This window comes from Cavia porcellus, unplaced genomic scaffold (genome assembly GCF_034190915.1).
Source record: "Cavia porcellus strain 051 isolate PalLab524CR breed Dunkin Hartley unplaced genomic scaffold, mCavPor4.1 scaffold_5, whole genome shotgun sequence".
In the NCBI taxonomy this organism is placed as follows: domain Eukaryota; kingdom Metazoa; phylum Chordata; class Mammalia; order Rodentia; family Caviidae; genus Cavia; species Cavia porcellus.
The window spans coordinates 74,180,841-74,195,347 of NW_026947488.1; the positions used below are offsets into that span (position 1 = coordinate 74,180,841).

Here is a 14,507-nt window from a genome sequence, read left to right on the forward strand (position 1 = left end):
TTCTGAGCTTTCTGGTTCAAATTCTCAAGTGTGAATAGCCACCAACCTTATTTGGGCAATGTTTACTCCAGGCTGGGTCAGACGGCTAGAATGACAACATGCTTCCCAGGCTGAGGAGATACCCCTGCTCTGGCCAGCTGGATCCAGGGTAGGAGGGTCACGTGTTGCATGACACAGCTGGCCTTCAGAATGATTGCTTCAGCAAAGGCTGCGGACAAGGGCTTCCCTTACAGGAGATGTTCGACCCACAGTTACCAAGGAGATAGGCACCCCCGGTCCTGCTTACCGTTGTCTGGTTTTAGCACACAGCCAGTGCTGACAGTGTCCACAGACGATGCCGATGGAGAAGTGGCCCACGGCCATTGGGGATGTATGAGGCATGGTTGCTGTCCTCAAGGGAGCATGGTACATACAGGAGCAAAGTTTATATATAAATGTTCTACTCAAACTTTTTCTATTTATCAATGTAACAGTAACTCCCATGACACAGATTTCAACTGGTAAATGGTCATTTTCTGTAGTACCCAGCTGCTTACGAATACAAGGCTACATCTTGTCACCATGAGGAACAAGAAAATAAGACCAAGAGTTAATTAGGAGACATCAACTTATATAAAATTCTTTTTGGAGTTTTGCCACTGAAAGTGCTCTGGCAGGATGTTTACAGATATTTAATGTTGGGATACCTGCAGAAAGGTTAAAAACTCAATAATAAAAATTTAAAAAAATATTTATAGTAAAACATATTCAATAACCTCAGAGATAGAAGAGTAGGAAGAATAGTTGTTGATGACCCAGATCACTCATAGCTGGTATTTTGGTGAATTTCCTTCTAGATTTATTTAGTTTCTATCTCAAAATTTAATTATATAATATAGCAAACAAACAGTTTAACTATATATGCTTATACTTAAAAATATAAATTCATAATCCACATTTATTTGGTTGTTTTTTGTTTCTTCTGTTTTTGAAAACAGGAACTATGTAGCTCAGACTGGCCTTGAACTTCCTGTATAGCCCAGGCTGGTCTTAATTCCTACTGCTCTTCCTGCCTCAGTCTCCCAAGTGCTGCACTCCATACCCAGCTTTGTAACTTGCCTTTCTATGTAACATTGTTCATTTCTAAAATATCATCTGTAATGACCATATAATTTCATAATGTACCACTCTACTCCTTCCCCTCAAGTTAGGCTTTGGCTATTTATAACGTTCCAGTATATGAATCAATGTTGCCATTACACAGATTTACATGAAGCTTTATCTCCCGTTCTTGTTTCTGTATTACAGATTCTCCAGATGGCTTTGTTTGATCAAAGAGTGTGAGTGTTTCTGAAGTTTTTGGCACGTATAACTTTGAAAAAAATTCTAAATAAAAAGGAGGCACAGTTGGAACTTCCAGTGAGAATCGTACATTTCAAAAATTGACACAATGTATACTAAATGTAAAAAACACTGTCATTTGAAAATTGTCCTCAAGTATACACAGTGGATATAAGACTTAGACAGATGCTCGTATCTTGATAACGGAAACATGCTTATCCTTATTCAGATGATTCCAGGCTACACAAAAAAGAAAAAACATAATAAGTCGTAAGTTTGGCTTGATTAATGAGCTGTAATCTAAGTAGCAATTACAGTTATATTTTATATTTAAAACATGACAGAATAAGAGAATATCTATTTGAAACTTCTAGAAAAGACATTATACAGATTATATTGCTAAACCAAAGACACAATATCTTATTTATAATTTTTCTTTATTCTGTACTTATTAGTAGTTCAAACCACAACTAAACTAATATTAGTAGTTTAGCAGATAAAATTGGAATAGTCTCAATAGTATAAAGACACCTTTCCCCTCTTCAAATTGCATGTTAATGAACACAATATAAAAATGATTTAGTAGTTTGGAGAAGTTGTTTCATTAGGATAAAGTTCTAAGCCTTTCAATAACTTATGAACAAGCAAACTCTTCATAATTGGTAAAATTTATTCATGCTTTGGGGTATCTTTACACAGGACAGTGAAACGGTGCTCGTTCAAAACTGTCTTGCCCTCGCCATGCAACACAGAATGTAAAGTTTGCGATTATTGAGTTGATTCAATTCATACAGAGAAGTGGATGGACACATTGGAATATAAGAAAAATGGAGATTTTAGCGCTTGAGCAAAATGAAGCCGGAGAAAGGGAGGGGATGGTGGACTTCTAGAAACCTTTGAATAATATTCATTGAATTTTGCAAAGTAGGACTAACATGGGGGAGTACAGAGAGCTATGGGTGTCTCTTACCTGGATGATGACTGAGTAGGTTCCACACAGTATCTTTGATAACTGAATGACTACTCTGATGAGGCAGACAATCACTTGAAGCCCGCTGAGTGTTATGAGAATGGAAAACAAAATGACATTCCATTCAACGACGTGTGCAGGTTCCAGACACCAGTTCCATATGCTAGTGTTTGTAAGGAAACTGAGAAAGGGAGGAGAAAAAAGGTCAGCAAGACCCACCCTTAAACCTACACACTTGGTCCAAGGAGGAAGATACAGGGATTTATGTGTTGGGGAAATTAATAGATACTACTAAAATTTAATGCATTACTTTATTGAAGAATGGTATGGATTATACACTGGGAAACCTTTCATTCATGCACGTAAAGACTAAACACACTGCATGCATAGCACTGAACTAGAGACTTAGTTTGTTATAAGCTGGTGCCCACCTTGGAAGCAATATCAGTTTAATTAGGTAGCAAAACACCCACAGAACAGTTGTACACCAGTGAAATGCAGACATGTTAACACCAATGGAGGCAAACAGCCTTTGTCAAGGGGTGAAAAATGGGTCAAAGATGAGATTAGCCTTGTACTGGACATAAATCACACATAGTACAAAATAGCAAAGAGAAATTCTGTTAGCAATTCCTTGATTCTGGCCCAAGCCCTTAAAACAATGTCTATCAAACTTGAGTCTGCACCACCAGTATCTAAAAGGCTTGATCAGAAGCAGAGTTCTGGGCCCATCCCAGAGCGCGTGATTCAGGGGGTCTGTGTGAGACAGTCCTTTCCATTTCTGGGTCCCCAGGTGATGCCTCTGGTCTGCTGCCACTCCAAGCCACACAGTGAGAATCTCTGATCTGGAACAGCTGCTGTGCCAGCTATTAAGAAAATCTGACAGCAGGAGGAAACACAGCAGATGGAAGGTTTCAAGCAGCCTCATTTAACACAAGAATGTGAGAATTCAAACACTTCCAAGAATGTTTTTATTCCTACACTTTAAATTTTTTTTTCTTAGTACATGTTTGTAGTACATAGTGTTTACATTCCTTCTGTGGAGTTGGTACACATATATATACATAACACATCTCAGATCCTTTTTCATCTCCTATCTCTCATCTCTTCCACCATCACCTTTTCTCTTCCTGTTTAAGACAAAACCACATTAAGTCAGCCTGATAGACTTGCTCACTCCAGGTCTGCTTGGATCATGAGAACCAGACTGGTGAATGGGGCTCCCTGAAGGACCCTTAAACAAAAACAATCCTCACAGCTGTGGGGCACAACTACAAATAGATATTTACAACTACCATGAGTCACCAGTAAGGTAGTTTTTCTCAGAACAGCAGTGTGAACCCTGAGGGCTGTTCAGTGTGAACCCTGAACCCTGAGGTTGCTGTGGGTGCTGGTACCAGGGACGGGAAGAATGATTTCTACCTTGGTGAGCACTCTGCACCATGAATGGACCTCTTTGCTTTTCTTCTTCCTTCCTTTATTTCTCTCCTATTTCCTTACTTTTAACTCTCCTTTTCCTCCCTGTCTTTATTTCTGGCCCTCTAATGCTGGTGGAATCTCAGAGGCACTCAGAAAATCTCTTGACAATGCTAGTGGTTCTTATTTTTAGCAGTAATGAACACTGAATATGGAGTCAGCACTCCTGGGAGTACAGGATCTTGGAGCAAAACTTTACCCTCTGACATCCAGAGTTTTATCTGGATTATGGGGTTTATATATCCAATTATTGTGAATATTTGGTAAGAAATATGTAAAGATTGATTGGATCCTGTAAAACACGATACAAATGAATGCCCATTTTGGCAAAGGATTAGAGTTCATAAAAAGGTACCAAACAAAAATCCAGGAGAGGCCCGGGAATATACTCAGGGGTACAGTACCTCCTGGCAAGTGCAAGGTCCCAAGTTCAGTTCCCAGTACACACACACACACACACACACACACACAATCCAGGAGATAAAAAGTTCTGTTCAATGTATGAGCAGCAGAGCAACCAATACAAGGACATAATATAAAAACCAGAAGCTAAGACTGATGTATTTGACCATATGTTCATAAATACCTTAAAAACAACAAGAAAGCAATGAAAATGGATCCAACACCTGATGGATGATGCAAACAAGACTAATCAAAGATTAACTGGAATTATTGAAAAAAATCAGAAGACAGCACAAATGGCATAAAAACCCATTTATAGAAATAAAAGCAGAAAACTTTCCAAATGTAAGGAAAGAATGTAATATATAGCTAATGAGGTGTACTGGACCCCAAAGAGCCACAATCAGAAAAAAAACTTCTCCACAGCACATCACCATAGACAAAATCCCAGAAGTTCAGCACAGACACAGAATCTTAAAACCTGTTAGAAAAAAGCAACTATCTCTTATAAAAGTAAACTCATTAGAATTACAATAGACTTGTCATCTTACAGCCACAGAGAACAAGAATTAAAGAGTTTCATATTCTAAAAGAAAACAACTTTCAATCCAGAATGATATGTCCTACAAAACTATGTTTCAGAATTGATGGAGAAATGACAAAGAGCACCTGTCACTTTCCCATGATAAAAGCAATTCATGGTCACCAAACTTGTGCTCTAAAGAGTTCTCAGGGATCTGCTGAAAGATACAAGGAAGCCAACAAATGGCAAAATGTCTAAGGGAATAAATACATCAAGCAATATGAATAGTTAAGGAAAAGGGGAAAAGAAATGAAATCAGCAACAAGGAAATAATGCAATGTAGAAATAAGTCAATATGTTTCAGTAATAACTCTCAACATAAATGGTCTCAACATAAATGGTCTCAAAAGACACAGATTGGCAGGTTGAATCAAAAAACAAAACTCAATTGCATGCTGTATACAAAAACACACCTAATCCAAAAAGACAATAGAGATTGGAAATCAAAAGATAAAGACAATGTTCCATGCAACAGGAGCCTGAAAACAAGTAAAAGTAGTTATCTTATTTGCAGACAACGTGGTCTTCAAGCCAAAACTGATCAGATGAGGCAAAAGGATCATGACATATTGTTTAAGGCAACAATTCAATAACAATTATAAATATATATGCACCAAACATCGGTGCACTTAACTTTATAAAACAAACAGTACTGGACATAAAAGACTAGATAAACATCAACATAATTATAGTTAGGGAATTTAATACCATTATATCACAAATAGATCAACTAGTAAAGAAAAAACAATGAAAAATCAGTGTTGAACTATATCTTCAAAGAAATGAATGCAATAGATATTTACAGAGTATTTCCCCCAACAACAAAATGCACATTCCCGTCAGCAGCTCATGGAACCTTTTTCAAAATAGACCACATACTATCCCATAAAGCAGGCTTAAGTAAATATGAAAGAATTAAAATTATCCCATGCATAGTAAAAGACCGTAGTGCAGTGAAATTAGAAATCAGAGGCAAAAGAAACCACAGCAATTATGCAAATAGACGAAAATTGAACAATATGCTCTTGATTAATCAATGGATCACAAAAAAAAATCAAGGAAGAAATTAGTTCCTAGAATCAAATTATAATGCAAGTACAACAAGCAGAATTTATAAAAATAAGTATGAAGATTCTTCAAAAAGATAAAAATAGAGATTTTATTTGACCCACCTATTCCCCTTCTAGACATCTCCCCAAAACTGTTAAGGCATCTTATTACAGTGACACACGTATACCTGTGTTTATAGCAGCGTAATTCACAATAGTTAAATCTTGGAAGCAGCTTATATGCTTATCCACAGATAAATGGATAAAGAAAATGTGGTATTTATACACAATGGAGTTTTATTCTGCCAGAAAGAAGAATAAATATGAGTTATTTGTAGGAAAATGGATGAATCATGACACCGTAATTTAAGTGAAATAAATCAGACACACAAGCTTAAATATCACATTTTCTCTTATATGAGAAATCCAAAGTATAAATACATAAAAGAGCAAAAAGAACAACTGATAATAGAAAATAAAGAGATTGAACTTTAGCAAAAGGAAAAGGGATCAAGAGAGAGAGGGAAGGGGGAGAGAAAGTAGGAGATGGGAAGAGGATCAAAAATAATTAAGATGTGTCATGTACATGGACCAACTTCCCACTATGAAAGCAATCACTGTGTACTATAAACATCTACCAATTAAAAGTGTTTTAAGAACTACAGTGGATTCAGGATCCTCACCTGTCCTTATGAGTCATGGCAGCATCACACAGGCTGGGCAGCTGGCAGACTGAGAATATCAGGTGACATAAAGAAGTAGTCATGGTAATGACAATAATAATAAAATTTGGCAGGTCACAAAAATTTATTACAGCTCCTTCATGCATCACTTCCATTTAATTCTCAATTCTGTGAGTTCAAAATGATTATGACTCCAATTTACAGAGATTCAGAGATATACAGATATATGTCAAAGGTCATATAGTTTATTAGTAGGAGAGGAAATACTTAAGAACTATAAGCATCAAAGATCTATGCTCCAAGGGCAACATTCACCCTAAGGCATCCATTGCTAATATTCTAATGGTATCTACATGGAGGGAGGGGGTGTCTCAATACTTTATGTCTGATTCTGTGTAGCACTTGGCCCAAATCTTGAACATAGTAGGTACTCAGTAACTATTGCTAAATAATCCCACAAGTGAATAGCTGATATGTTCAATTTCAGTATTGTTTGTCATTCCACCCTGCACCTTTCAAGTTTTGGAAACTACAACAACAGCTACTGGCTTACCCATATGACCTCCAAATATTTCTATTACAGAAAGAGGCAAATGAACAAAAGCATCAAAGACAGGAGTGGTGAAGAGGTAGGTGGGCAGCCTAAGATTCATGCATTGAAAAGGGAGGCACTTATTATAGTGGCAGGGAAAATTTCAGTGGCTGGTAGCATAAAAGAAGGGGTGAGAGTCTTCCCTCCACCCCAGAAGGAATTTTTACATTAAGATCCTCTTTCCTGAGCCCCTTCAATCTCATAGGAATCTCCTCCAATTATTCAGGAATCCCTGAGGTTACTGTTGGGATCCCCCTTACCTAAGGGAAACTCCTGCTTACTAAAAGAAGTCAGAGCATGTGGCCCTGTATCAAATGTTCACAATGAAGGCGCTCTGGGCACAGATGCACCTCTGCCATGGAGGCGCAGGGGTGCATGTGACATCCCAGATAGACAAGGCCCCTGAACACAAATAGCTGATTGCTGGGAGCTAAGAAGAAAATGTAACTTCCTTGGGAATTGTGTAGACACTCTCTCATATCATTCCATTAGAATTCTGAGCACAGGATAAAGACAAAGAAACTCTCTCTCATATCTCTTTCTGGCCCGAGCTACCTCAGCAGGTACTTGCTCACCCAGTAAAGCCAGCACAGAGCCAGAGTGAGGCATTCTGAGATCCAGGATTGGCTTGCTAAGTGTGCCCGCATTTTGGGCAAGCTCAGTGGGCTCCTGGCTCCTTCTACAACCTCATGTCTAGTCATGTCCTGGATCTCAGAGCCCATGGCCCCCTCATCCAGTTTTACCTCTGTGTTGCCCTGTTGCTGTAGCCCAGAGTGGCTATTAATGGGGGCCATAACTCCATCTCAGCCCCACACCTGTCAGAAATCACTTGCTCAACCTGCCCACAAAACGAGACTGAACCAAATGCCAGCGGTTACCAGACCACAGTAACCGTGAGGTCCTAAGATTCATGCATTGAATTCTGATCCATCCTACTTTAAAACATGGGAAAATATACCTTTCCTTTGGATATGTCCATGAGAGCTTCAAAATACTAACTGCATATTGCATTAAAACATTGGACAAAGTAAGCGTCTATTTAAAGATCTGTGTGATAACAAACTGATCTGAAAAGTTTACCAGTTAGAATCCCACAGTTCTTGTGGCAAATGGGCTTAGGCATGAACCCAGGGGTTTCTGGATTCCACGCTCCTTGGTGTGGGGTTTACTCCTTACCGTCCTGCAGTGCTTTCAAACGCATAGTGCCAGCCATCCTGGGTGCGGCAGTATGGGCCCTGCACAAGACCCAAAGCAGATATGACCAGGCAGTATCCAGAGAAAGTGATTCCAAGGGCAGAAAAGATAACTGACAGCAGTGTCTAAATGAAACACAGAAGGTTATTGCCATAGGCTGGCCAAAGGGGTAGTGTGCTTACATTTTCAAATGTGTATCTCCCAGGCACACCCATGATCACTTAGGTAATGCCAAATGCCCCCCCCCAAATGACCCCAAATATAGTGGTCTTTACAATGCATCTGAAAATGACTATTTGTTTGCTGTTGTATAGGGAAAACTGGATAATTTATTGCATTTTTCCTTTTTTCTGGAGTTTTGACATCAAAATGAGGATCACCTCTTACAGAAATGTGGTGAAGGGATGTGATCGATCAAACCTAGCTGTTTATAAGACCTGTTCTTCTCTAGATATGAATGGTTCTGTACGAAAGAAAAGCTATAACCTTTGCTTTTAGGCTGTGAAGATATGTTAACATTTTCACATAGAGATAAAAGGGAATGTCCTGTGTCACCCTAGATATTAAGGGTGGAATTGAGGGGGAAGAGGGTGTTTTCCTCAGAGCAGGAAGCATGAGTAATATTCACAGGCAGCTGGGCACAGGCAGAGTTGTGAGGCCATGGGCAGGGCCAGGGAGGGAGTTCTGGAGGCCCATTGCCATGGGCTCGCACTGGGGAAGCCCGGCCGGCAGCACCAGCCTTCAGCACACAGAGTGAACGCAGCTTGACAGATGCCTGGGTGTTAGATGGAGGATCCAGGCTCCCTTCTTGGCTAAGGACATCTTCCCAACAATATTTTACTTAAAATTTTTAAATCTATAAAGCAGAGCGAAGTATCATACCACAAACCCCTGTATACCTTTTATCCAGACTCCCTTTCCCTGAATATTTTACGCTTTTTGTGGTCTCTGTATGTGTACATATACACGCACACATTTATTGGTACATTTTTGTGCTGAACCATTTGAAAGTGAATTTATAAGCATTATAATCTTAAATTTATTAGCATGCATCTTTTCTAAGGATAGCAAGTTTATTACTTGTGACTCTTGAGAACTTTTCCTACAAGGTCCAGTCAAGGCTATACCATCCTGGTTTCCTTTAATCTACACCAGTTTGACTATTTGTTTTTCATAATCAATTGTTTAAAGGAAGCCCACCAATTGTCTTATGACTACCCACATTCTGGGCTTTTCTAATTGTTTACCACACGTGGATGCAAATGTTTAACCCGGATCACTTGAGTGATATGCTTTATACTGTGTGTTTCTCGTGTGCTATTGGTGGTGCTAGGTTTGTTCTCTTGGCTAAGGGCATCTTTCAGATCTCTGCCCTGTACAGGAGCATTTTCTGTTTTGCACTTAGTAAGTAACTGGTTGTTACTTACCAGTAAGTGAGTTACTAGTAAATGAGGTAGTACTTTGAGGAAGTGTCATCATCATTTCCTAGCAACACTTCACCTGATGGATCCTGCATCCCCTAATGAGCCTCCCTGGCAAAGATCACCAGTGGTCACACTAAGGCTTGCAATGTGCAGCTTTATAATGTTCATGTCTTGTGTTTTATGTTATCACTTTTCTGCACAGAATTTTCATTTCCCCTTTTTATCTCCTTTGCTTTTCTCTTTCAACATTATTTTGGACTCATAAGTTTTATAATAGAATGTGCTACAATCCCAACCTGCATTATTCTGGTATGTGTCCAGAGTTGGCCAAGGGAAAACCCGTTTATTTACGTCAAGTCCTTTGACATGACAAAACTGTTCCTATTTAGAACAGCCCTTTCCTTTCCAGCATTCCGGGCTCATTTTGAACTTACCCTGCCCTATTTTTCTAAGAAGTCATGAAGCTGGTTTTTGAGCAAGGAAATGACATGACCGAATGTACTTTGGAAGATGGCTTGGTGGTGGTGGCAGCACACGGGCTGGAAGCGAGAGAGCCCAAAGATAAGAATTCCATGCGGAGCCAGCTTCATGCCTGGAGCAAGGACAGACACAGGAGGACAACACAGGCACAGGAGGAAAAGAGTGACTGGAGATGGGCTGAGAGAAGAGCGCTAAGTTGGGGCTTGGGTGAAAAAGATGCAGAAACAGAGATATTAAAAAGGGTGGTTTGATTTGAGAGAAAAATTGATCTATTTTGAGACATGTTAATTTATAGGTAAAGGCAAAAACCTCTATAATTTAATAGCTACTTGATAAATCCACAGGCTGAGACCAGACAAAGCCAGCACAGCAAGCCTACGATGTTAGGAATGACACCCCACCCCGAACCACCACTCTTACCATGTACTTTTTACTGCAGTTTTCACTCTGGCAACATTTATAGCGGTTATCAGTGTCCAATACAAGGAGAACAGCAGCTACGATAAGCATCTGTAAGGAGGGGAGAGAGAAAACGTGAGAAACGGAGCACTACACTCCTGATCAGAGGACAGAGACCACGCACAAACCCATGGAGTCGGGCAGGTCCGGGTTCAAATCCTAGCTCTGCCGCTAGCTAGCTGTGTGACTTTGAGAGTCTTTCTCTGTAACACAGTGTGAGAACTTACTTCACTGCGTGGTCATGACATAATATGTAACGTTTGAGCTTAGTGCTAGGTTTAGAGTAAGTGATTAATAAATATTACTATTATTATCATGGTTTGCAAAAATCCAAAGCTAGTGTTTATGGAGGAGTAGATGGTTGGGTGGGGACAATGCCCTGTTTGGCAGCAAGGCTGCTTTTTCACTGTTTTACTAATCTGTGGAGGACAAAGGAAGACTATTCACCAGAGTTAGCGGTTTGCCAGTCTCTGTCCATTTCCTTCCTTCTAGGGAAGGAGACCACAAGAATGGCTAGCCTGAAACTATGAGGCTTTAAAGTAAGTTCAGTGTCCCTCTGCAGTCGGACCAGCTCAGGTTCGAATTTTCTAGTGTGCTTTGCATGTTTGAAGCAGCAAACTGAAAGAATCCTAGCATTCTACACACACTCTCTGTCTCTCTGTCTCTCTGTCTCTCTGTCTCTCTGTCTCTCTCTCTCTCTCTCTCTCTCTCTCTCTCTTTCTCTCTCTCTAACCTTAACAAGGAGCCCAAGTTCTGGAGTATGGATGACTTTCTATTATAATTTCTGGCTATTTATAATATATTATGATTTCAGTTATGAACCACAACCTGTGGGAAATTCTCCTTCCCTCCCTTATACCCAGTGCTCAGGACCAAGTCCTAAATCCGATTTCAGTGTTATTTTACTATTTGTAGCCAATATATCCAGTTTCCAAATTCCTTCAACTTTTATCTGTCCATTGAATTATTTATCTATATTTCTCCCTTTCACCCCAAAATATTTTATGCAGTTATAATAATACATTTCCTGGAAAATTAAAATAATTCCTAAAAATAGAAAACACCGTTTTCAATTTTATCTGGAGTATAAGCCATTGAGTCTTACATTTCTCTGCTTCCAACACTATTAGTTACTACAGATTTTAGTACATTCTGACTTAATCTTATTTACACCTTACACCTTTTTCATTCATTACAATTACATAATGAGGCAAAGCTGAAGTATGACAATCAGCTTCATAAAAACACTGGCAGAAATAATTAAATCTATGCCCTAGTGTCCTGTTGCTCAGACATCAACTGTTAAAGGACACACTGCATTGGTTTTTTTTTCTTTACTTGTTTTAAAACAACTGCAACACAGGGGACTCAAAAATAATGGAGGAAAATTACCCATAATTCCATTTATTTTCAGTGTTTTCTTATATCCATGTTTTACATAGTTGCAATAATAATTAATCCAATTTTGTTGTGTCTTTTTTACCTAATATGAAATAATATGCAATTCCTATGTTGTCATATTTCCATCATTAGATTTTTATCAGTGTATGGAGAGAGTATGCCAAAATTTATTCAACCTTCCTCTATTAGGATGCTCCTTCAAGTTATTTACTATTACAAATAATGCTATTACGAATACCCTACTTACTTTTCTTTCATTGTTTAGACAAAATAACTAGCATCCAAAATTAAGGAAGGAAAAAATGTATTGAGTTCGGTTTGTGGAGGTTTCAGTCTGTAATCAGCTTGCTGCGAGGCAGGGCGGCATGGAGGGGCAACAGTTCCAGCTGGCAGAAGACAGCAAAAGCAGCCAGAGCAAAGGAGGGGCTCCTCTCCTCCCTTATATTGCAGGTAGGCCTCCCTGCCCTTGAATAAGTGTAGCACTCACAGCACCTTGGTGCCCTTCTCTTGCACAGGCTCAGAATGTTTACAGAGTGAGACCCTGGCCCCCTGACGAGGTGCTTAGTTAAATCTTACACTTGTCAAGTCATACAATGTGTCAGTCATTACAACAAACATCTGTGCCTATCACTCATTATATTGGAGTATTTCCTCAGAATTAATGATAAGATTTAGCACCCCTGAGTCTGAGGATGTAAACACTTTCATAGACTTTGATTCAAGGCACCAACCCTTCTCCCACAGATTTGAATTTATTTGCAATGCCACTGACAAAGTAAGTCATGTACCTATTCCACAGCAACTTCGATAGCCCTGCAGACTAATATCTTCAAGTTTACTAATTTAGTATGTAAAGCAAAATGAAACAAAAACTAGTTTCCAGCGCAGCTATTCAGATATTGTAATAATCGAACATATAAAGATGTAGATAAATTGTAATGAATATTCTTCTACATTATTCGTGACCTAGCAAAGTTACAGTACACATATATTGTTTTTAGAAACAGAATGATCTAGAAAAGCATCTTTCTTTTTAGGTTACTAACATGATTTACTACTAGTTTTTTTTTTTTTTTTCAGTTTATTTTTAAAAAATACAAAGCTGTCAGGAAAGCATGAGTTCTTACCATGGGTAATTTGACTTCATATTTAAAAAGCACCCTGCAGCCACCTTGGAGGTATAAAGAGGGCTACTTAGTGCTAATGTTTCTCATTCTAATGAGTTGTTACAATCACAATAGCACTGGCTACCTACTACTGTATGTCAGCTTGGCACTTTATGTGATTTTATTTATTCCTCATAGTCACCCTGAAAATTATGTGTAATTATTCACACTTTTAGCACAAAACTCTAAGGCACAATGAGGCGCTCACTAAAGCTCTCACAGCACCCTTGACAGAGTTTAGCTTTGAGGCAGGTTCGCGACTCTCCGTGTCACTGATTTTTTTACCCTGTCACAATGCCCCCTCAAGGTAGAGAAATTATTGTGCAGATAGAAAAATCTGTTATGGAAAAGAAAAGTTCGGTGAGGATTAAGTAGTTTAAACTGACTCGCACAGTTTGTGATATTTTTCAGCTTAATGTTTTTACAAGCCAGTGTCCCACACACTTTGATTTAAGACTAACTTCCTGCTTTACTGAAGCTACATTGCTGAGTAGCTGATTGAAAACAAAGCTACACCCCGAATCCTAGAGGACCACCTCCCCTCCTCCTCTACTTATCTCCTAAATCTCAAGCCCAGGATCACTAGGATGATTTTCCTGCAGCTCCCCATTCTGCAATTCCAAATCTAAAAGTCATACTTACCATCACTCCTGAGAAACAGAGTCCTTCAAAATACCACACGTAGTTGGTGAGCTTATTGCTGGATGCATAGAAAGCTTGCCCATTTGGAAAGTACAATAATATATTCACAATGATACTCCAAAGTGCAAGAGGAATCAGCAGACAGCTGAGGCAGCCTCCACACTTCCAAGACCCCATTTTGCCCTGCTTGGAACCTGCAGATTTCAAGAGGACAGATCACATAAAGTCTGTCTTTCTTCCCACCTGTCTTTTTCGCTTTCTTTTATATTACCTGCCACTTTCTGGGTCAGACACCTTCACTTCATATTCATGAGGAGCCAGGACTTAGACTACAACTGCAGCCAACAATCTCGGTGTGAAATAGTGGTTTACTGTTCGGAGAACAATAGACACAATGATCACGGCTGAAGAGCTGAGTGGCTCTTCATCCTGTGCCAAAGGAATGTGGTGCTTTTCACTGCTTTTGAAATAAGTCATTTTCCTCTGAATGAGAGCATGGGAGAATTAACCCTGAGCATGTTTGGAGAAGGAAGTTGAAACCAGAGCTGAAACTGAATCTGTTAAACTTCACCCAACAGTGCAGAGAGAGTTCAAGAGAAAGCTGCCAAAGATGCCCATCCTGGGGCACGGGATGCCTGTTCCCCATGTATAGATATCTTTAACTCA

General features: G+C 39.3%; 1 protein-coding gene across 1 annotated transcript; it reads right to left on the reverse strand.

The window, feature by feature from the left end:
- Window positions 1-815: 815 nt before the first annotated feature.
- Tm4sf18 (transmembrane 4 L six family member 18) lies at window positions 816-14,265 on the reverse strand. Its single transcript, XM_003476546.5, has 6 exons — window positions 14,113-14,265; window positions 13,842-14,035; window positions 10,594-10,683; window positions 8,252-8,394; window positions 2,291-2,471; window positions 816-1,560 (listed from the first exon to the last, which is right to left on the reverse strand). Exons 2-6 carry the CDS (start codon window positions 14,016-14,018, stop codon window positions 1,546-1,548), a joined length of 606 nt encoding a protein of 201 aa, XP_003476594.2. The 5' UTR covers window positions 14,019-14,035; window positions 14,113-14,265; the 3' UTR covers window positions 816-1,545.
- Window positions 14,266-14,507: the final 242 nt, after the last annotated feature.

Excerpts from the sequence above, each read along its gene's own strand:
- Tm4sf18 (XM_003476546.5), bottom strand. The coding sequence starts at position 14,018 with ATGGGGTCTTGGAAGTGTGGAGGCTGCCTCAGCTGTCTGCTGATTCCT. Across the intron at positions 10,684-13,841 it reads TCTGTTTCTCAGGAGTGATG|ATGCTTATCGTAGCTGCTGT; the intron begins GTAAGTATGACT and ends CCCTCCTTACAG. Across the intron at positions 2,472-8,251 it reads TTTGAAAGCACTGCAGGACG|TTTCCTTACAAACACTAGCA; the intron begins GTAAGGAGTAAA and ends TCCCTTTCTCAG.